The 24038-nt window shown below is 45.0% G+C and overlaps 1 protein-coding gene across 1 annotated transcript in view; it reads right to left on the bottom strand.

Moving 5' to 3' along the window:
- Nucleotides 1–24038, bottom strand: part of LOC142759502 (D-beta-hydroxybutyrate dehydrogenase, mitochondrial-like) — a 39397-nt gene that overhangs the window by 5658 nt on the left and 9701 nt on the right. The window contains exons 3-4 of the mRNA XM_075861741.1: nt 19975–20116; nt 18687–18839 (exon numbers count right to left, since the gene is read on the bottom strand). Of these exons, the coding sequence (XP_075717856.1) occupies nt 18687–18839; nt 19975–20116 (295 nt within the window). The remainder of the gene's footprint in view (nt 1–18686; nt 18840–19974; nt 20117–24038) is intronic.

Below are 24038 nucleotides of genomic sequence, written 5' to 3'. Positions count from 1 at the left end.
CGTTATCTACAGGGAGGACTGTATGGCGTTATCTACAGGGGGGACTGTATGGCGTTATCTACAGGGGGGCTGTATGGCGTTATCTAAAGGGGGGCTGTATGGCGTTAGCTACAGGGAGGACTGTATGGCGTTATCTACAGGGGGGGCTGTATGGCGTTAACTACAGGGAAGACAGTATGGCGTTATCTACAGGGGGGCTGTATGGCGTTATCAACAGGGGGGGCTGTATGGCGTTATCTACAGGGGGGACTGTATGGCGTTCCCTGCAGGGGGGGTTGAATGGCGTTATCTACAGGGAGGACTGTATGGCGTTATCTACAGGGGGGGCTGTATGGCGTTATCTACAGGGGGGGCTGTATGGCGTTATCTACAGGGGGGCTGTATGGCGTAATCTACAGGGGGGGCTGTGTGATGTTATCTACAGAGGGGACTGTATGGCGCTATCTACAGTGGGGGCTGTATGGCCCTAACGCCATACAGCCCCCACTGTATGGAACGCCATACAGCCCCCACTGTAGGAAACGCCATACAGCCCCCCCCTGTAGGGAACGCCATACAGCCCCCCCTGTAGGAAACACCATACAGCCCCCCTGTAGGAAACACCATACAGCCCCCCCCTGCAGGGAACGCCATACAGCCCCCCCCTGCAGGGAACGCCATACAGCCCCCCTGCAGGGAACGCCATACAGCCCTCCTGCAGGGAACGCCATACAGCCCCCCCTGCAGGGAACGCCATACAGCCCCCCCTGCAGGGAACGCCATACAGCCCCCCTGCAGGGAACGCCATACAGCCCCCCCTGTAGGGAACGCCATACAGCCCCCCCTGCAGGGAACGCCATACAGCGCCCCCCCTGTAGGGAACGCCATACAGCCCCCCCTGTAGGGAACGCCATACAGCCCCCCCTGTAGGGAACGCCATACAGCGTCCCCAACCCCCCAAAAAAATGCAACCTATAGTGTGTCCTACAAATAACATGCATCCCCTATCCACAGGATAGGGGATACATGTGTGATCGATCGCTGGCATTGATAGGGAGAACAGGGGACCGAAAGTCCCCTGAAGTTCTCCATCACTAACCTCTGACTTCCGGCGTCTGCGCAGCTCAATAAAAATGAAAGGAGCGCTGGTCACGCATGCGCACAAGCGCGACCGGCGCTCCATTCATTTCTACGGAGCTGCCGACACAGACCCCGGAAGTCCGAGGTTTGTGATGGAGAACTTCAGGGGACTTTCAGTCCCCCGTTCTCCCTATCGCTGGCAGCGATCACTCATGTATCCCCTATCCTGTGGATAGGGGATACATGTCTTTTGTTTAATGGCAGAGCGGGGAGATACCTCCCTGCTCTGCCGTAGTGTTCAGTGGCGTCGCGCTGTAGCAGCCATAGCGGCTGCTAGCGGAGCCTCCGGCCATGGTGGGGGCCCGTGCCGGCGGGCGACACGGGCCCCCTCATGCCGCGGGCCCCGTAGCAGCCGCTACGGCTGCTACGGCGGTAGTTACGCCACTGTTTGTAGGTGCACCCTGAGCTACTCTTGCACAGTTTGTACATTTTTATCCAATACCTTGCCCTCTTACTGGGCAGGTATTGGCGGAATTTTAGCCTACCCTTAAAATGTACAAGGGACTCGTCTATTACAATGTTCTTTTGGGGGGTATACGCTTCTTGAAATTTGGTGCAGAAATGGTTAATTACTGGCCTGATTTTGAATAGGCGGTCAAATGTGGGGTCATCACGGGGCAGGCACTGTGCATCATTATTATTATAATGCAAAAATTTAAGAATAGCTTCAAAGCAAGTTCGGGGCATTGCCATGCGGTAAATTGGGGTGTTGTACAAAACATCTGTACTCCAGTATTGCCTGATCTGTGGCTTCTTGACTAGCCCCATATGCAGCACAAGGCCCCAAAAATTTGAGCATCAACGCTGCATCTACAGGGGTCCACTTAAAGGGTCTAGCATATGATGACGTGGGGTTCTGGGCAATAAATTACTGGGCATATAAATTGGTCTGGGCCACCATTAAATTCACTAAATCCTTCAGTCTCAAAATGAGTTCCTGAGCTGCCTATGAATTCGGGAATCTGAAGCTCATAATTCTCAGGGGGTGGGTCCCACACGGGTTCACTTATCTGGGGGTTGCCTCAGCTGATGTTCTGGCTCGCCTTTGCGGGGGTTCCTCATCACTGGATGATGATGAGGAGGACAAAAGTATGGGGCGAATTCCTCTTCTCCCTCGCTGGCGGAATCAGTGTCAGAGGCCAGGATGGCGTATGCCTCCTCTGCTGAATAGACCCTTTGAGATTTTTTATTATGGGGTGTGTAGTGCTTGAACATATGTAACACTGACTTTATTTTTACACAGGGGTTTGTGTGTGTTGTGCTTTTACACGTGTATTTCAAAATTGCTGAATAAAAAAAAAAAAAAGAGCAGAAAGAAAGAAAATAAAAGTTTAGAAAAAAAATGGAATTATAAAAAATTTACTGAACAAACTTCAGTAACAAAAAATGATGGCACTATAAAACTGTAAAGAATTTCCTGACTAGATGACACTAACTAAAATTTAGTGACGTTGAATCTGCTAAAAAAAAAAAAAGTAGTATAAAAACTACTGCAGTAAATTTAGGCTAAAACTATAAAACTACGCTATGTAAAATTTAGTGAACGAACTTCAGTAAAACAAACTGAATGTCCGTCACTGACTAACGCTAAATCTGTAACGCTAGTGGCGTGGCCTCACTGTGCATGGAGTAGGGCGCACGCTTCTGATCTCCTGCCTCCACTCCGTACAATTATCCACAATTGAACTGCATTATTGGCGACAACGGTACCTCTCTTGCACAGAGTGGTCTCCCTTGGCACACGCTGAGCCTGGGCATATATTTTTGTTTCTCCGGTATGCCGCGGAAAGGAGTTAAAACCCCCATGAAAGCCGGGCTCACGGCCGATTTTCAAGATGGCGCTGAGCGGGAAAGGAGGTCAAGGACCTCAGCGCAGAGAGGGGCGGATGTCGCAGACCGCTTGAAGAAATATGCCAGGACTGGCAGCATGGAGGCAGTGGGATCGTCTGCCTGGCCCCAGAATAACCTACAGGGGGGCTCGAACGCAGCAAAGCTGTCTTCTGAGGAGGACACTGCTGATACAGTCATGGCGCCGTTGCCTCTGCAACACTCATCCCCTGAGAAACATGTGAGCCCTGGTGTGGCTGCAGGTGAGCCCACGCTGTGAGATGTGATTACAGCCATCTCTAAATGTAATACTGCCATCAGCCCACAGTCAATACAGATGGGGGGAATGAGGCAAGAATTATCTGTCCTCAGACAGGACGTTCACAAGATTTCTGAGTGGACCACTGGGGTGGAGGCTAGAACCTCGACCCTGGAGGACGACATGCTTAGGGTATGTTCACACGCAGTGACCAAAAACGTCTGAAAATACAGAGCTGTTTTCAGGCGAAAACAGCTCCTGATTTTCAGACGTTTTTGTATCAACTCGCGTTTTTCGCGGCGTATTTTACGGCCGTTTTTGGAGCTGTTTCTCAATGGAGTCAATGAAAAATGGCTCCAAAAACGGCTCAATTAGTGACATGCACTTCTTTTTCGCGGGCGTCTTTTTTTACGCGCCGTATTTTGACAGCGACGCGTAAAATGACACCTCGTGGGAGCAGAACAGCGTAAAGCCCATTGAAAGCAATGGGCAGATGTTTGTAGGCGTATTAGGGGCGTTTTTTCAGGTGTAATTCGAGGCCTAAATCTAAGGTGGTTTACTCAATGTTGTTTCCCGCAAAACTTCGAGTGGCGGCTCCAGGCGGTACCCATTTCTCTGAGGATCCTAAAGATGCCTTGCAATGGCTGGAACAACATGAAGGACAACTTCGCTTCGAGATGGTGCCTCCTGACACTTGAGATGTGTCCCTGGGGTGATTTTTCTTATCCGGCATTTGGTGAATTCTGGCCTGTCTGACTGCCTTCATTTGTTTGTTTGATTTATTTTCAGTGCAACGTACTGTGGTTGTATTTTCCCTTTTGATCCTCTGGGGTCTTTTTCCTAGGAGGGGCAAAGGGGTAGGAGGGGTTGTTGCTGCTCCTTTCCTTGTTGTTTAGGTAGGTTGGGTAATGTGCTATGTATATGCCAAATTCTTGGGGAGGTACATTTCTATTGTTAAGTATTTAGGGTTCCTAAACCTAGTATTTAGGGTTCCTAGTGTGTAGGGGGATAATGGAGGCCTGCTGTAAATGTGTTCATGGGTAATAACGTAAATGGCTGTTTGGAGGAATCTCTGGGGCAAGGTATGTCTCCATGCTGGTATATGCTAAGTTGCCCTCTGACAAATGTGGAGCTAATGGTTTTGTGATACATACTGTAACTGTATATATATCTGCCCTGCGTGGTGAGTACTTCCTGTGTCCATGTAATGGTCCTTTCCTTCTTGTTATTTCTGGCTGCTTGGTTGAGTAGTGAGGGTGGGGGGGGGGGGGGGCATTGGTGGGAGGTTACTTTAGTGTGTTACTGTACTTGTTGAAAATGACCAATAAAAAGTATTTGATTTTAAAAAATCTGTAACGCTATATATTAGTGCTAGAGAAAACTGTAGTATAAAAAGTATACGCCAGTAAATTTAGACTAAAACTATAAAATTACGCTATTTAAAATTTAGTGAACGAACTTCAATAAGAAAAACTGAATGTCCGTCACTAACTGACGCTAAATCTATAACGCTATATATTAGTGCTAAAAAAACTGTAGTATAAAAATTATACTGCAGTAAATTTAGACTAAAACTATAAAGCTAGAGTAACCACTGACACTAAATGTAGCACTATATTTTAGAAAAGAAACTGTAGTATAAGAAATTAACACTACCTTTAGACAATTTGTATAGCTAAAACTACCTAAAATGTTATGTAATTTTTTAAATTATAAAACGGACGCTAACCTATATGTCCGCTACCCTAACGCCCTACCTGTGCAGGTACTAGCTACCCCTAAACTACCGCTACCTTAACGTCCTACCTATGCAGGTACTAGCTACACCTAAGCTACCGCTACCCTAACGTTCTACCTATGCAGGTACTAGCTACACCTAACTATATTTTATTTAACCCCTTAATGACCGGGCCATTTTGCACGTTAATGACCAAGGATTATTTTTTGTTTTCTCACGGTCGCATTCCAAGGGTCATAATTTTTTTTTTATTCCGTCGACATCGCCGTATAAGGGCTTGTTTTTTGCGGGACGAGTTGTATTTTGTAATTGTACCATTTTTAGATGCTTATAACATATTGATTAACTTTTATTAACTTTATTTTAGGAGAGTATTGAAAATAAGCAGCTATTCCAGCATTGATTTTCACGTTATAAATTTACGCCGTTTACTATGCAGCGTAAATAACATGTTAACTTTATTCTATGGGTCAGCACGATTATGGGGATACCAAATATGTAAAGGTTTTATATGTTTTTTCTACGTTTGCACAATAAAAAGCCTTTTAGAAAAAAATTACTTGTTTTTGCATCGCCGCATTCCAAGAGCCGTAACGTTTTTATTTTTCCGTTGATGTGTCCGTATGTGGGCTTGATTTTTGCGGGCCAATGTGTAGTTTTCATTAGTACTATTTTGGGGTACATAGGACTTATAGATTAATTTTTATTTAATATTTTATGGGAGGAATGGGAGAAAAGAGCGAATTTTGCCGTTGTTTTTTTGCGTTTTTTTTGGACGCCGTTCATCCGGCGGTTTAATTAATGTGTTCATTTTATTGGTCAAGTTGTTACGATCGCGGGGATACCATATATGTGTATGTGTTATTTGTTTTGACACTTTTACTAAATAAAACCACTTTTTGGGCAAAAAAAGTAGTTTTATTTGATTTTCACTGTAATTTTTTTTTTTTAACAAACTTTATTTAACTGATTGACATACTTTTTTTTAGTCCCACCAGGGGACTTCACTATGCGATGTGCCGATCGCATATATAATTCTTTGGTATACTTAGTATACCAAAGCATTATTGCCTGTCAGTGTAAAACTGACAGGCAACCTGTTAGGACATGCCTACGGCATCGCCTAACAGGCAGTTGCGGAAGACAGACCTGGGAGTCTTTGTTAGACCCCCGGCTGTCATGGAAACCCGACGGCGACCCGCGATTTGTTTGCGGGGGCGCCGATCGGGTGACAGAGGGAGCTCCCTCCCTCTGTCAAACACATTAGATGCCGCTGTCACTATTGACAGCGGCATTTAATGGGTTAAACTGCCGGAATCGGAGCGCGCTTCGATTCCGGCAGTTGCAGCAGGAGCCAGGCTGTGTATAACAGCCGTGCTCCTGCCGCTGATCGCGTGTGTACACTGTCAGTACCCACGCGATCACAGGACAGATATATCCGTCCTCCTGCGCGAACTAGCAGCTGCTGAGGACGGATATATCCGTCCTTCGGCATTAAGAGGTTAACTTTTTTTTATACTTTTTTACTATAAAAAAAGGCCCAAAAAAACCTGCGTCAACAAATTACCACCGATGCTGATTATAGACTCAGCACTCAGTGGATACAGGGCGCACATAAAAAGATGGTGCAGTAAAAATAGGACTAGAAATAAACCTGCGTCAAAAAATTAGGACAGGGACTGGGAAAGGGAAATTCAGGAATCACTAGTGTTGCTGCTGCTAAAAAAAAAACCAGCAGCAGCACAGTTGATGATGATGATCACAGTGAGTGATCACACAGCAAGATGAAGAAGATGACGATCGCAGCACAGAAGGCCTCAGCAACGGTAAGTATTCGGTTCACAGACTCACACACCAGCTCTGCTCACCATTCCAAACCGGAATGAGGTGGGCAGAGCTGGTGCAGGGTGTTTGAAATGCCCGCCATGGCTATGATTGGTCGGTCTTTGCAGACCAACCAATGGTAGCGATCGGGTGGCACCATCACTACTGCCTTACAAGTACATGGCAGGGATTGGTGCCGTCCTAGACAGCACCAATCCCCACCGTATCACTGTGCCCTACGGCACAGTGATAGGTTATAGCAGCAAAAAGACGCGATTGGCCGGTCTGAACTGACCGACCAATCAGAGCGATCGCTGATGCGGGGAGGTGGGGTGCGCCAACCCCCCTGGGCCATCGGCGATCGATGTGATTGGTCGGTCAGTTCAGGGACAGCAGCCATCTTTACACTGTCACCATGTCTTTAGACACAGTGACCACTTAACGCTCCAACGTACCCATACGTTGGATTGCGTTAAGTACCTAGCGACAACGACGTACCCATACGTTGGATGTCGTTAAGGGCTTAAGATGGCTCTACACATTATGCATGACCAGCAGTCAAAAAAATATCTACAGGGGCCTGTGTGTGGCGCAATCTACAGGGGTTCGTGTGTGGCACTACCTACTAAGGGGGGGCTGTGCGGCACTATCTACTAAGGGGGGCTGTGTGGTACTATATACAGTGGGAGCTGTATAGCGCTATATACAGGGGGGCTTTATCGTGATATCTACAGGGGGGGTCTGTATGCCACTATCTACAAGGGGGAGGTGAGGGGCGATATCTACAAGTGGGGTGTGACACTGTCTATAGGCGGGCTGTATAGCACTGTCTACAGGGGGGCTCTATGGAACATTCTACAGGGGGCACTATCTATAAGGGGGGCTGCTTGTGGCACCTGGGGGTGGGGTCCAGCCAAGAGTTTGCTATGGGTCCCAGTCTTTCCTAGTTTCGCCTCTGACTGTACATTTATACCCAGTTGCACATAGAGTTTAAAGAAGAAATCCAGTCAAAACGATCTTCTGATTTGTCGCAGATACATGTGAAAAGATCACATTGGTGAAGTCAGTAATCTTGTACTGACACAGCTTATTTCTGATACCGAAAATCTGACACAAAATTCTAAGCAAATTGCCATTAATTTGAATGTTAGTATAAAGGTCATCAGAATGGCCCTTATCCGGCCGTAGTCACACACCAGCAGTTGTGGTGTAGAACAATGTGCTTGCTTCATGTGTATTTCTGGCAAAACCAGGATCAAACAGGGAAGAGTGGTATAAAGCATTGGATCCAACTATAGATGGCTAATGCATCACACGCCTCACTGCAACCTATTCTGAAAATATGTCTGCAGAGTTGGATTTTCTTGCCCTACATGCTTTTCAGGCTTTCACACCTAGCTTTGTAGTGTGAATCAAAGCTGTGCCACATAACATTGAGATAAAAGGGGAAAAACACAGCAAAAATGCGACAAGTAAGGCATGGTATGGTTAAAAATCCTAAAAAACACATTTTTAAAGGGGTTTTCACATCTAGTACATTTATGGCATATCCACAGTTTATGCCTTAAATGTCAGATAGATGCGGGACCCAGGGGCGTAGCTAAAGGCTCATGGGCCCCAATGCTAAAGTTCTTATTGGTCCCCCCCCCGCAAACTCCTCATGGCCGACGGTCCGCAGCTTTCAGCTGCATCGCTGGGTCTCCTAAGTGACCCAACAATGCAGCACTAGCAGCCGGGGCGTCACTAATGCTGGGTTCACACACACTATTTACGGACGTAATTCGGGCGTTTTAGCATTGAATGACGTCCTAAAATGCGGCTCAAAAGCGTCGGCATACATCAGCCCATTCATTTGAATAGGCTTTACGATGTTCTGTGCCGACGGTCATTTTTTTTACGCGCCGCTGTCAAAAGGTACCGTAATTTCAGCCGTAACGGACGCTGCCGTGTGAACATACCCTCAGGGCTTAAAATGTCAGGGGAAATAGCCCCAATACATATGTGTCGGCCCAAAAAAAAAAAGTGTGTATAGGAGACAGCATAGCATATCTATAGCACTACGACCCTATAAACTATGGATAGGATTATATACATTGGCTCAGCAGATAGTATCACACATGATAGGATTAGATACAGTGGCTGAGCAGACAGTATCACACATGATAGGATTAGATACAGTGGCTGGGCAGACAGTATCACACATGATAGGATTAGATACAGTGGCTGAGCAGACAGTATCACACATGATAGGATTAGATGCAGTGGCCCAGCAGACAGTATCACACATGATAGGATTAGATACAATGACTCAGCAGACAGTATCACACATGATAGGATTAGATACAGTGGCTCAGCAGACAGTACCACACATGATAGGATTAGATACAGTGGCTGAGAAGTCAGTATCACACATGATCGGATTAGATACAGTGGCTCGGAAGGCAGTATCACACATGATAGGATTAGATACAGCGGCTCAGCAGACAGTATCACACATGATAGGATTAGAGATAGGGCCCAGCAGACAGTATCACACATGATTGGATTAGATATAGGGCCCAGCAGACAGTATCACACATGATAGGATTAGATACAGTGGCTTAGCAGACAGTATCACACATGATTGGATTAGATATAGGGCCCAGCAGACAGTATCACACATGATAGGATTAGAGATAGGACCCATGACATGGAGGAGGAGTGGTTGAAAAATTAGGAAAGAGAAGGGGTACTGCAAGGGAGGGGGGTAGTTCAGTTGGGGGGAAAAATAGGTGACGGGGTAACCAAAGATGTTGTATACATGCCATAAAGCACTTGAAGAAATTTTGCATTACTTAAGTGATGTTATGTTATTTCTATTTGTTTTCTGTAAAGTACTGTAATAAATGTAAAGGCTGTATAACAGATGTTGTATTATCAATAAAAACTTGTTTGATTAAAAAAAAAGAGATAGGGCCCAGCAGACAGTATCACACATGATTGGATTAGATATAGGGCCCAGCAGACAGTATCACACATGATAGGATTAGATACAGTGCCTTAGCAGACAGTATCACACATGATTGGATTAGATATAGGGCCCAGCAGACAGTATCACACATGATAGGATTAGATACAGTGGCTCAGCAGACAGTATCACACATAATAGGATTAGATATAGGGCCCAGCAGACAGTATCACACATGATAGGATTAGATACAGGACCCAGCAGACAGTATCACACATGATTGGATTAGATACAGGGCTCATCTCGCTGACATTGCGGCTCCAGCGCTGGACCCAGGAAAGGTAAGAATAATAATTTTGCTTCTTTATGTGTTACTGATTATTTTTGTGTCTTTGTGTTTTTTTTACAGGTTCGGTTGTTGGACTACTTCGGATTCGAGGACTTCAATGACGGCGTTTTTTTTATTCTCAATAAAATGGTTAATGAGGGTTGTGTTTTTTTATTTCAATAAAATATTTTTTCTATGTGCTTGTATCTTTTTAAACTTTATTATCACCGCCTTAGTAATGGCCGCTGGCTGATTGACAACCTCCATTACTAAGGTGGGGCTTAATGTTAGCAGGTGCAGAGGCCAACACTAACCCCCATTATTACCCCGGTACCCACCGCCACCAGGGGTACTGGGAAGAGACGGGTATGAACCAGTACCCGACCATCTGTAGTGACGGTCAGGTACCAGGGCGGCCGCAGGCTGGTAGTATTAGGCTGGAGAAGGCCAAAAACAGTGGTCCTTCCCACCCTGGTAATGCTGCCTGCTGCTGCTGTGTTGTATCTGGCTGGTTATGAAAATTGGGGGGGACCCCACATTGTTCTTTCAAATTATTATTATTTTTTTTTAAATTACGTGAGGTCCCCCCCATTTTTCATAACCAGCCAGATACAATAAAGCAGCAGCAGCCTAGCATTACCAGGGTGGGAAGGGCCACTGTATCTGGCCTTTCCCCTCCTGATACTACCAGCCTGCGGCCGCCCCGGTGGCCGGCCATCACTACAGATGGTCAGGTACTGGATCGTACCCGGCTCTTCCCAGCACCCCTGGTGGCGGTGGGTACCGGGGTAATAAAGGGGGTTAGTGTTAGCCTCTGCACCGGCTAACACTAAGCCCCGCCTTAGCAATGGATGCTGTCAATCAGCCGGCGGCCATTACTAAGGCGGTAGTAATATAGTTTAAAAAAAACACAAAGACATAGAAAAAATATTTTATTGAAATAAAAAAAAAACCCACACAACCCTCATTAACCATTTTATTGATAATAAAAAAAAAGCCGTCATCGAAGTAGTCCTGGAATCCGACGTAGTCCAACGACCGAACCTGTAAGAAAACACACCAAAAAAACGATTAGTAACACATGTGTTAGGCTTAGATACAGGGCCCATGTGTGATACTGTCTGTGGGACCCTGTATCTAAGCCTACCACAACGTAGGCTTAGATACAGGGTCCAGCAGACAGTAATCTTATACAGTATAAGATTACTGTGTGCTGGGGCCCTGTATCTAAACCTACAGTGTGGTAGGCTTAGATACAGGGCCCATCAGACAGGATCACACATGGGCCATGTATCTAAGCCTACCATGTGATTGGCTTAGATACAGGGCCCAGCAGACAGCATCACACAATCTGTGATCCTGTCTCATGGACCCCCTAAGCCTGCTACATCGTAGGCTTAGGGGTTGTGCAGTCCCTAAACATTGATGGCCTATCCTCAGGATAGGCCATCAATAGCTGATGTGTCCGGGGTCCGTCTCCTGGGACCCGCCAATCAGCTGTTTTGAAGGGGCCACAGCACTCGTACGAGAGCTGCTTCCCCTTTATTTCACTACTAGCTCACACTGTGAATTGCCGACACCGATTCACAATGTGACCGGAATGAAGGGGGGCAGCTCTCGTACGAGTGCTGCGGCCCCTTCAAAACAGCTGACTGGCGGGTCCCGGGAGTCGGACCCCACCAGTCAGGGCTAATCTTACCTTCCTCTTCAGCCGCGGCAGTAGTTCTGTCGTCTCGATGCTGTGCGCGGCGCATAGCGCTGTGACGTCATGCGCTGTGCACAGCGCTTGACGTCAGGACCTCCGCTGCGATCCGGAACCAGGAGGGTAAGTACAGTCTGTTACTATAGTAACAGGGGCCCGCGGCCCGAGTTACTATAGTAACTTTTTATTGATGTGGTGCGGGGGGCTGTGGGCCCCCCTGGCTTCGGGGCCCGGTCGCAATTGCGACCGCTGTGACCCCTATAGCTACGCCAGTGGCGGGACCCACCGATGGGACCCACACCTATCTGTAGAACGGGGACACCTAAACCCTGTTTTAAATATCTCGTCTCCCGCTGCCTCCTGGCCACTTCCTCATTAGATGGTCAGGAGTTACGAAAACATCCTGTGGATATGCCATAAATGTCCAAGATGGGCAAACCCCTTTAAAAATGTGTTGTTTTTTTAAAATTTTAGACCATACCATGCCCTAGTTGTCAGATTTTTGCTGTGTTTTCCCCCTTTCACGTCAATGTTACGTGGCACAGATTTGATTCACACTACTACTCACTGCAGAGTGAATAGACCCTAAGGTGAATGGCCAGGTACATGGCAAGTTAAAAATGACCTCCTCCAGTTGTCTGAAAGTGGTGTTGCATTATTGTCAGTGTTTAATTTTGCCGTTAATTATATTATATGGTGTTGTGTTTTGCATAAACAATTGTTTGAGAACACAAAGATCTGCGGAATCCGCTGATTTAGGCAAGACTGGTCGACCATTTAACGTGTATGGCGGTGTCCCAGCTCTCCCCTGATGACGTGGGGAGAGAAGGGTTGGTTTGTTAGAATCCATTTGTTTGCAAGAAGATAAGCTGCTGCCAGAGGATTTTGTCCAACAGCTATCTGAAATGTATGTAAAAGCTGAATGCAGCATATCCTATGGGCCAGTGAATAGGAGAGTTGGGATACCATCACTTGACTACTGAAGGACACTATTTATCTGTGAAGTTCTGAAGAAATTCCTGGGAAATGTGAGGAAAATGGACCTGTTACTGAAGTATTGCTGCACCAGGACCCGATGTATGAGACACCATGAGGAATGTTTATACCTGTTTCACAGACCAATGATAAAAAAATGTTTTATCATATATCACTGACCTTTTTCTTTATTTAAATTGGCCAATGATTGTTACGATTTGTTATGACCAGCAGGTTGTGGACCCTTAAAGAGAGTTATCTAAGTAGCCTCCCCAGTCCACCCTTTAACCCCTATATAGGGATCTGGTCTTCGCTTCATGTAGTCCCGGCGGAGTAGCTGCTGGCCAAGCGGACTAGAACCGGCACTGGCAGATGGTAACTTGATGGGTGGAAATTTCAGGCTTGACAACGACAGCAGGACGCAGACTGACAGCGGGCAGCTGAATGGAAGCTGATAGCAGATTGCTGGACACTGGTTGATAGCAGATTACTGGACACAGGCAGATAGCGGACAGCCGGACACAGGCAGGTAGCTGGAAACTGGCAGACAGTGGACAACTGGACACTGTCTGACAACAGGCAGCAATATCGGACTGGTTACAGGCTGGTAAGGGATGACTGGATTTTGGCTTGCAACAGGCAGCAATAGCGGACTGGAAACAGGCTAGCAGCAGTTGACTGGATACAGGCTGACAACAGATAGTAATAGTGAACTGGAATCAGATGCACACAGGAACCTCCGCAGGATACAACTAGGTTGTTCCAATGTTGCTCAGGCACCAGGTGGATAGTGGAGGTGCCTTAAATAGTCCTGGATGGCAACAGGGATTGGATAAATGAATTTAGAATTTTGCGCGGTGGCCCTTTAAGAGAAGGCCGCAATGCGCGCGCATTAAGGACATTAGGCCGCGAGCAGAGGACACCAGCAGACGCTGGTGGCCTAGGGGAGGGACAGGCCACCGGAGGAGGCATGAGACCCGGCAACAGGAACCGCCGGCAGGAGCAGGACCTGCTGCTGGCGTTACCCGATGCTTGGAAACTAGTGAAACTTTGGCCAGTGTAAACGAGCCTCTAGTAAAATACTTCCTATACCCAAGGAAAATCCTCGGAAATGCAATCTGCACTTTTACAACCGTCATAAATTGATAAGACGCTGGTATCTTTTACCCATAGTAATGACTAAAACTTGGTGAACAGAATTTATTATTTAAATATTGTGTGTGGAAACGGTTTCTTTCAATCTATCCTAAATACTACATTAGAAGCTTTGCCATTTCACCTCCATATGAATACCTCTATATCAGGGGTTCGTGCCATTTTGTGTGGCCCCCAACCTTTGAGACACAAACATGCTTGCTTTTGTCTGATAAATGCTCACGTATTTCCCATGTCAGAGAAAAGAGGAACGTCACCAGCTCGGGAGCAGGGACAGGTAAGTACTAATGGGTACTGTCTGGCTGCCATTAATAGTGAAGGCTGTGTGGCTGGTATTGTATGGTGGAGCACTGTGTGTCTGGCACTGTTATGAAGGGGCACTGTGTGTCTGGCACTTTGATGTGGGGCTGTACGAGTTTTATTCTTATCAATTTAAAGAAGCAATCTAGGCAAAACTGTTACTACGTCGTGTCTAGTGCAGGCCTGAGTGAGCAGTGTATGACTGATATTCTCTCTTCAGTTTTCTTTGAATGCCTGTGCCATGCGCTTTCCTCTCACAATGCATCAGTTTCACCCTGAGTGCTCCTTTAAAGGGGTATTCCCACCTGAGACATTTATGGCATATTCAGAGTCTATGCCATAATGTCTTATTCCATCACTGGGACCACCATATATCAGGCACTTATTGGCACTAAAGAGAGGAGAGGAGTTGGAAATGTGGCAGTACTTGTGTGTGTCTGTCTCCATTGTAGTATACGGGAGTTGTGAAACCCACGTCTGTTTCTGCAACATGGCCTAAAGCGGGGAGTTCCATCAGTGTAACCCGAACTCCCAAGTGCGGTCCTTGTGAATGGTACAATCTGATAATGTGGCCATCAGACCAGAAAAGTTTGTGCATCCCTGCTTTATATTATATTGCCGGGGAAATCTGCAGGAGGCCATTGTGGAATCTGCTCTTTCGGAGCGGCCCTCTGCTGGCTAATAGATGGTGGGTCCCAAGCTGATGACCCTCCTCTATGATGTCAATATGTCAGGGTATAATAGGGTATATAGGAAGGGGTGAACTTCTTGAGACAACCTCTTTAAAGATATTAGAAGCTAGTTTTAAAATTATAAGCCATTTAAAGGAGTTAGTAATAGATAATAAGAGGTTTCTAAATGTTGCAGGTTGTCTCGTGTATACATTAAGAAAACAAGTATTTAAGGGCTCGTCTTGGAATCCAAAATACCTTCTGGATATATGGTCTTAAGATACTATGGTCTTAAACTAGCCATCTTTCTAAAATGTGTAAATTTACCATTGATGTGATCTCTTAAACCCTATTCACACTACAGGGATTCTCGGCCGTCTGACGGACGTTTTTTGAACGGCCGTCGCACAGCCACAGTAGGAACAATAGACCCCAAATGGGGCTATTCACAAGGCCAATTTTTTGAGAGCACGGTAAACTGGGCCGTCAAAAAACGGAACATGCCCTATTTTGGGCCGTTCTCCCGACCGCACAGCACCCATAGAAGTCTATGGGGCCGTGTAAAGCACGGCTGTTACTTGGATGTGATCCGAGTGTCGACCGTGCTTTCTTCCACTCGCTCGCTCTCTTCTCCTCCACACAGTGCGAAGTGCATGTGAGGAGGAGGAGGAGATATTTTTGGCTCCCTATAGGAGCGGAATCCCTAATCCCCGTCCACAGCATTGCCGAAGCTGTGGCCGGGGATTCCGCTCCAGGAGAAGTCCCTGACGTCACGGTCCATATATGGACAGTGATGTCAGGGACTTCTCCTGGAGCAGTCCGCTACTCCTTTAGCGGAATCCCCGGCCACAGCGGCCAGTGATTCCGCTCGAGGAGAAGTCCCTGACTTCACTGTCCATATATGGACAGTGAAGTCAGGGACTTCTTCTGGAGTGGTATCACCGGCCGACGGGCCACTGTGGCCAGTGATTCCGCTTCAGGAGTAGATGACCTCTCCAGGAGAAGTCCCTGACGTCACTGCTACAGTGGCGCTATCTACAGGATTGGGGGGTGCCATCTACGAGGTTCTATGTACAGGGGGCTGTGTGGCACTACCTACAGGGGGGCTGTGTGGCACTACCTACAGGGGGGCTGTGTGGACCTACCGACAGGGTGCTGGGTGGCATTATCTACAGGGTGGCTGTGGCAATCTCTACAAGGGGTTGTGTGGCATTATTTACAGAGGGCAGTGTGTGGCATTATCTACAGGGGGGCTGTGGCAATATCTAGGGGCGGCTGTGGCATTATCTACAGAGGGCAGTGTGTGGCGTTATCTACAGGGGGCTGTGGCAATATCTACAGGGGGCTGTATGGCATTATCTACAGAGGGCAGTGTGTGGCATTATCTATAGAGGGGCTGTGGCAGTATCTACAGGGGGCTGTGTGGCATTATCTACAGAGGGCAGTGTATGGCATTATCTATAGGGGGGCTGTGGCAGTATCTACAGAGGGCAGTGTGTGGCATTATCTATAGGGGGCTTTGGCAGTATCTACAAGGGGCTGTGTGGCATTATCTACAGAGGGCAGTGTGTGGCAAAAGATTGACAATTGAAACTCATCCGCTTTTAAAATGGACAGGGCAAAAAACGGATGCAAAACAAGTCAAAATCGGCCGTTAAAAACGGAAACACGGCCCGGAACGGAAACGGAAGCACAACGGTGTCCATCAGGGTTTCATCCCACCATGGATGGCCTCATGTAGAGATTTATATATTGGTTTTAGATATTTTCAAATTTCTTATGCTACACAAGTGTAAATATTTGGCTCTAAATAAAGCTTTTATATATTTTTAAAAAAATTTGCTGTGCAAGTGCAATTCCTTCTTTGGTACAGGTTTAGAAAATAAAAGGAAACAGATTTTCAAATTACCTATGGTTACATAATATATTGTACACATCTATATTTATTTCTAAGTGGTTAAAAAAATGGTTTCACACTGGCATCTAATTTTTAGACACACTACCAATACTCCACCAGCAAATATGTTTCATGGCCAATTGTATATTATCTTTGATTAATCCACAACCTAATTTTATTAATTTTATAATGAACTTAAGAGAACTTATGAATAAATTAATCCTTTAAATCTTACAAAGCTTGACATTTAAAGGCTTAAAATACTTTGGTTGTGTAATGGTTCTATTTTTGGGAGACAGGTTTGTGATGAAAGCATGTTCTTTATAACGAAATGTCTTACACCCACCAACCTTTTACTTCCAGCTGGGATGATTAAAATACGCTTTCAGTCAACCCACGAGAGTCAGTAACTGATGTCACTGAATGTATTGTACAGATCTTTTCACTGTTTCTAAGAAAAAAAATGTTCAATTTCATAAAATGGCTCACCATGATATAAAAATGCATGTCCTAAATTTAAAATAAGTCCTACAACAAATATAAAAGTGGACTACCTGAGGTGCGCCAATTGTATTTAAGTTCTATATGTTAGAGCATGCTTCAATGGACCCTGAAATGTTGCAGAAATGGCACAAAATAACTAAAATATTATAATGTAGTATAATAATTTACAGTAGTCTGTAGTAGAAAAAGTCACCCTCACGTTATAAATTTGGCACAAACTTGTGACAAATTAAACTACAACCCCAAACTGTATAGATCCTATAACCAAGGAGATATAGTCCACAAAATCAATAGTGCAAGTTAATCCTCTTAATCTCTAAATACAAAATGTTTATTCAGAAATCTCAAAAATAACAATAGTATAAAAAGATGTGGCAGATTTATTAAGACTGGCGTTTTATACGACAGTCTTGATATACAGTTTGCTGGAGTAAGATGCAAACGCCTTTTAATAAATGTGTCGTGTGTTTCGGATTGCCTTGCAATCGTGGTCGCACTGCTCGGCCCATCTCTTTCCTCGATCGAATATAAAATAAAAAAATATTACTCACCTTACCGCTCTGCTTCTCCCTCCCATATCTCTTCAGCCTCAGGATGTTTTGTGCTGCGTCGCATATAAGGCCCTGATACTACTTGGCGTCAGGACCTTGTATGCACTGCAGCCTAATGTGGGAGCCTGAGGAGATTGGGGGAAAAGCAAAGTGGTGAGGTGAGTAAATTAGTTTTTTCATTTACTTTAATGTCCGATCATGGGAGGGGACAGTGGTACGGGGCCTGGCTCGACCATGGACTGTCCCTGGCCAGAGTGAAAACTGGAGCAGATTTCCGGCGTAGAAAAATTGCTAAATTCCCCCCATAGTGCACTGCAGCTTGTGGTGTTTGGGGCCTGTAGAGCTGCAGACTAGTCAAAGTGCCCATGCTGTCTTCCGTCAAAAGCACCTACCTACCGTGGCAGGTGGTCTCACAGAGCTTGATCAAAATGTGGGCTAAGAACCTCATCGCACGATCGCGTTGCGGGGGGAGGGGGGCAATGGCACGTCAGAGGGAGCCGCTCCCTCATTCTAACACCTTAGATGCCGCAGTCGCAATTCACCTCAGGAACTAAGGGGTTAAATGGGCAGATCTTTGATGTATAATAGTTCTTTGTGTAATAGTTGCTGTACGCTGCAGACTAGAGTCTATGCAGGGATGCGTGAAGCTCAAAAAAACAGGACATGTCCTATTTTCTCACGAACCCTTCACACGGTCCGCTGAAACAACGGCCATGTGAACGGCCCCCTTGAATTACCTAGGTCCGTGTGACGGCCGTTGTTTTACCGGCCGTCACACGGACGTATTACACGTTCGTGTGAATAAGGCCTTACGTAGAGTGCCAAACACAACAGATGGTGCAGAGTACTCGGTTTCTCTTTCTGTTGGTGACAGTGTGCTGTGACTTACCTTTATGTTGACGCACCAATGGTAAGAATGCCTTTGTGACTCTTATTGTTCCCCACAGGTTCACTTCTGCTATTTCTTTATACGTGTCTAGGCTTGTGAATTCTACGTCTCCAAATGTAGAGATACCAGCATTATTGACAAGACCCCACAATCCTGCAAAGAAATAAAATAAAGCTGAGAATGAACTTTATGGTCAAGCTTTCATAGATTGCAAGCTCTTGTGAACAGGGCCCTCATCCCTCTTGTTTGAATTGGTATTTAGTTTGTCACCATGTAATATCTGATTCTGTGGATAGGTCATCAGTATGAAAAACCGATCCATGCCCTGACAACCTCTTTAATTCAATGGGTTTAGGAAAAATATTGCATGAACCGTTGGCAATTCATGGCATTACATCCATTTCTTTACATAGTCCTCCCCTTTTCACAGGCTTAAACGTAATTGGACAAACTAACTCTGTTCACACTTACGTAATGATTTCCGTTTTTACAGTAGCTACGGTATGAGAAATCCGTTGTGATCCGTTATGATCAGGTATGATGAATCCCTTTTTTTCTCTTTTGACATGAAATATATCAGTCATGTTTTTCATCAGGTGTCAAGGTGGCATGCCCCAGAAGGAAGCTGTTAAGGCAAAACCCAGGGTTGGGTCCATGTGAGGCGTGCTGCTGACATTGTTATGAAAAAGCACTGTTTTTATTCATGTTTGTGAGTATAATTGAAACTGCCTTGTTTCATCTGAAGTTGCGGAGTCACACTATGTTTGGGCCATTTTAAACTATGTTGCAGTGAGAGGCTACAGTGTGGAGCTGAAGGAATCGGGCAGACTCGGTTGTTGTTGTTTTTATCAGAACGGAGAAAACAGTGGGAGGAGGTTTGGCCTGAGAAACATATTTCTCTGCACTGCTAGAGTAAGATCACTTACACCTTTACTGCAAGCTGGAGTTGAAGGGAGTACAGTCCCTAAGGTGGATCGTTTTGCGGTGTATTATTTGAGTGTTAGCAGACGACCTCTTTTGCTTTTAATGACCTATATATGATATATTTATCACCTATCCTGTGGATTATGGGAGAACCCCATTAATTACATAAAATGATCTGAAGGAATGTGATCTTCTGTTCTACTGAATTTCAAAACTCCAGCACCTGACAATTTTATGGTAGTCTGTAGTCAGAAGGCTATATACAGACTATGCATCGCTGTAAAAAATACAGCCTGAACACAAGATTGCTGTTCAAGAAATACTCTGTACTCCAAAGTGTTTGTGCTAAGAAATTTGAATGTACCTTTATTAGGGTCTTCCAGGTTTTTCTTCACAAACTCAACAGCCTGGTTAACTTCTTCTTCACTGCAGACATTCAGCTGTAGCACTTTCATACGATTACAATGAAATCTTTCCAGCTCCTGAGCACCTTCACCATTTTTGTCCTGGAAATACAAATGTTGAAAAGACCATCATAAGTACATAACAAAAGTGCATATAATAAAAAGAAAAAACTAGACAGTGATGCCACAAGAAAGTTTTGGAGGAAATATGTGAAGCTCATAAATTCGTACTATTAGGGTATGTTCACACGGCCTATTTACGGACGTAATTCGGGCGTTTTTGCCCCGAATTACGTCCGAAAATAGCGCCTCAATAGCGCTGACAAACATCTGCCCATTGAAAGCAATGGGCAGACGTTTGTCTGTTCACACGAGGTGTAATTTACGCGCCGCTGTCAAATGACGGCGCGTAAATAGACGCCCGCGTCAAAGAAGTGACCTGTCACTTCTTTGGCCGTAATTGGAGCCGTTATTCATTGACTCCAATGAATAGCAGCGCCAATTACGACCGTAATTGACGCGGCGTTCAAGCGCCTGCACATGCCGTTACGGCTGAAATTACGGGGATGTTTTCAGGCTGAAACATCCCCGTAATTTCAGCCGTAACGGACGCCCTCGTGTGAACATACCCTAAAAGTCATGTCTTTCTTGATCCAATTGATGTCTACTAGGTTATGCTAACGAACTGACTGTACAGGAGAGTTACCTACTGCCCATTCTACGACTATGCTATCAAGCACGTAAACATATTCCATATCACTGGCAGGCCCCTGATCCGTCTACAATGGCCAAATATTTGGCTAAAGTTAATGTCATATTAGGATTGAAAAAATATGTTCTTTTGAAAAGGGACATTGTACATCAATTTGAGTAGCTATGGTCACCTTGGTTTGACAGTTCAGCCTTAGCGCCCCTAAATCTAAGGGCTTGTCCACACACAACGGAATTGTTGCAGAAAATTTCTATAGCAATTCCGTTGAAAACGCAGACATTACGCAGCAATTCTAGCCATTTTCCGCAGCACGAATTGACATGCTGCGGTACGAAAAATCCACACCGCAGGTCAATTTCTGCTCAGAATTTTTACGCAGCATGTGGATGAGATTTGTTAAATCTCATCCACTATGCTGCTACTGTATTCTGCTGCGTTTTCTCCATACGAAATTCCGGCCGGCAATTCCACAGCGTGTGGACGATTCCTTACAAGAACTAGACTATTATGAAGCAATTAGGGGTGGGATGTTACCGGCTGGTGGCTCCTCTTCTAGTGCTACTATGTAATGAATTAGGTAACTTTTATTAAATGGATCTCTCGTGTGGATATGTACAGTCATGAGTGGAGATTGCGCTTTGTCTCCTGTATACCCTGAGAAATGAAAGGTTTTGCACGATGTTAGGATGGGTACTCAGTATTGATTGGCTAAGGAGTTGTTTCAATGTTCCTGATGATTTTATATCTTTCTTGATTGAGAAATGCGCTTAGAATAATAAAGGCTGTGTACAAATTAGAATATTTTTATTTTTCAGCAAAAATTTTTTATTAGTGTCTTGTACAACTTTGTAATTGTTTTTTTTAAATTTTTATTTATATTTTGAGATACAGCTTCTATGTGAATCCGTCAGGTCAGCGGGACTGACGACTTCTGTAACAGCGGGTCCAGCTGTTATCGATCACATCTAAGTTAACTGACGGACGAATTCTGGTTTCAGCACAAGATACAGCTTCTATCTGTCCAGTATACTGAGAAGCTATATTTCAAAAAGTATATATTTTTTTTAAATAAAACAAAATGACAAAGTTGCATTAACCCCTTACCGACAAGCCACGTACATTTACGTGGCAGCCGTCAAGGGGAAGGTTGGAGCGGGCTCACGGGCTGAGCTCGCTCCATACTTAGGCATCATTTACACGAGCGTAATATACGCGCGTGCTTTTCACGCGTCTCGTACGCACCTATATTACTCTATGGGGCAGTGCAGACAGTCCGTGAGTTGTGCGCAGCGTGAGTCCGCTGCGTAAAACTCACGACATGTTCTATAATTCGCCGTTTTTCGCGCATCACGCACCCATTGAAGTCAATGGGTGCGTGAAAACCATGCATGTCACACAGAAGCGCTTCCGTGCGAACATCGTGATTCGCGCAACAGCTGTCAAACTCTGAATGTAAACAGAAAAGAACCACGTGCTTTTCTGTTTACAAACATAATGACACACGCAGCTGTTAAGTGCCCTTTGCGCACGCAAAACGGTGCGTTTTTTGCTTGCGCAAAACGCCGCGTTTTTTGCGTGTGCAAAACACACACGCTCGTGTAAATGAGGCCTTAGCGGGTGACGGTTGTGTAATACAACCGACACCTCACAACGATGGGCGGAATCAAAGATCATATTGATTCCACACATTTAACCCCTTAGATGCCGTGGTCAATCGTGACCGTGGTATCTGCATCGTTAGAATGTAGGGGCTGCCCCCTCCCACGTGCTATCAGCCCCCTGCGATGCAGTCGCGTGGTGCTGATGGTCCTCATTGCAACCTGGGGGCCTAGTGAAAGCCCCCAGGTCTGCCAACTTTGTACTCCTGTGAAGCCCTGCCGTAGGTCTTCATAGTAGACTGTAAGGCTGGGTTCACACGACCTATTTTCAGGCGTAAACGAGGCGTTTTACGCCTCGATTTACGCCTGAAAAGACGGCTTCAATATGTCTGCAAACATCTGCCCATTGCTTTCAATGGGTTTGCCGACGTACTGTGCCGACTACCTTTAATTTTACGCGTCGCTGTCAAAAGACGACGTGTAAAATGACTGCCTCGGCAAAGAAGTGAAGGACACTTCTTGGGTGTAATTTGAGCCGTTTTTCATTGAATCCAATGAAGAACAGCTCCAAATTACGGCCGTAATTGACGCCTTGCAAAACGCGAGTACATGCAATTACGTCTGAAATGCAGGAGGTTTTCTCCTGAAAACAGCTCCGTAATTTCAGACGTAATGGTCGTTATCGTGTGCACATACCCTTAGAAACACAATATACTACAATACATTAGTATTGCAGCATATAATCAAAGCAATCCAACGATCCGTGGTTCAAGTCCCCTCGGGGGAATAATAAAATAAAAAAAATACTATTGAATAAAGGTTTTTTTAATGTTCCAAAAAAATTAATTAACGATAAAAGATAAAAAACGGGATATTGAGGCGCTGCTTAGTAAAATGAAAATAATAAATTTATTTGAACAGTAGTAGCAATTGTTCTACTACTGTTGAAATAAATGTATTATTTTAATTTTACTAAGCAGCGCCTCAATATCCCGTGTTTTATCTTTTATCGTTACTTTTGGCATCTCCTTGGAGATTTGCGTTGGGTTCGGCAGCAGCTTTGTATTGCAACTACATGCTGGTAATTCACATCCTCATAGGTGAGCATTTATGGGCATTTTTGCTAATTTATATCGCATTTGATACGCACATGTGGCGCCGTGTTTTTCACTCTATTTTAGTAAAAAAATAAATTAAAAGTTTTCCTAAAGTAATGTTAAAAAAAAAAGTAAACAGAACTCGTGGGGCCGCGTCCGTAAAAGTACGAACTATTACAATATAACGTTGTTTAACCCGTACGGTGAAACATATAAAGCATCCAAATTGATGTTTTTTGGTCACATTAGCTCCCCAACAAAATGGAATAAAAAGTGATCAAAAAGTCACATGTACCCCAAAATGGTACCAGTAAAAACTAAAGCTTGACCCGCAAAAAATTAGCCAGCACACCACTCAATCAGCGGAAAAATAAAAAAGTTATAGCGTTCAGAATAATTTTTTCTAGCAAATAGTTTGTTTTTTATAAAAGTGTTAAAACATTAAAAAACAGATAAATTTGGTATTGCCGTAATCTTAAACCCCATAGAATAAAGTGAACATGTCGTTTTTACCGCCTGATGGACGCCGTAAAAACTACCCCCCCCCCCAAAATGGCATAATCACTGTTTTTTGCCAGTTTTACCCAACGAATAATTTTTTCCCATTTCCTAGTACA

The sequence above is a fragment of the Rhinoderma darwinii genome, chromosome 4 (genome assembly GCF_050947455.1).
Source record: "Rhinoderma darwinii isolate aRhiDar2 chromosome 4, aRhiDar2.hap1, whole genome shotgun sequence".
Lineage (NCBI taxonomy): Eukaryota > Metazoa > Chordata > Amphibia > Anura > Rhinodermatidae > Rhinoderma > Rhinoderma darwinii.
This window is presented reverse-complemented; position numbering and strand designations above follow the sequence as displayed.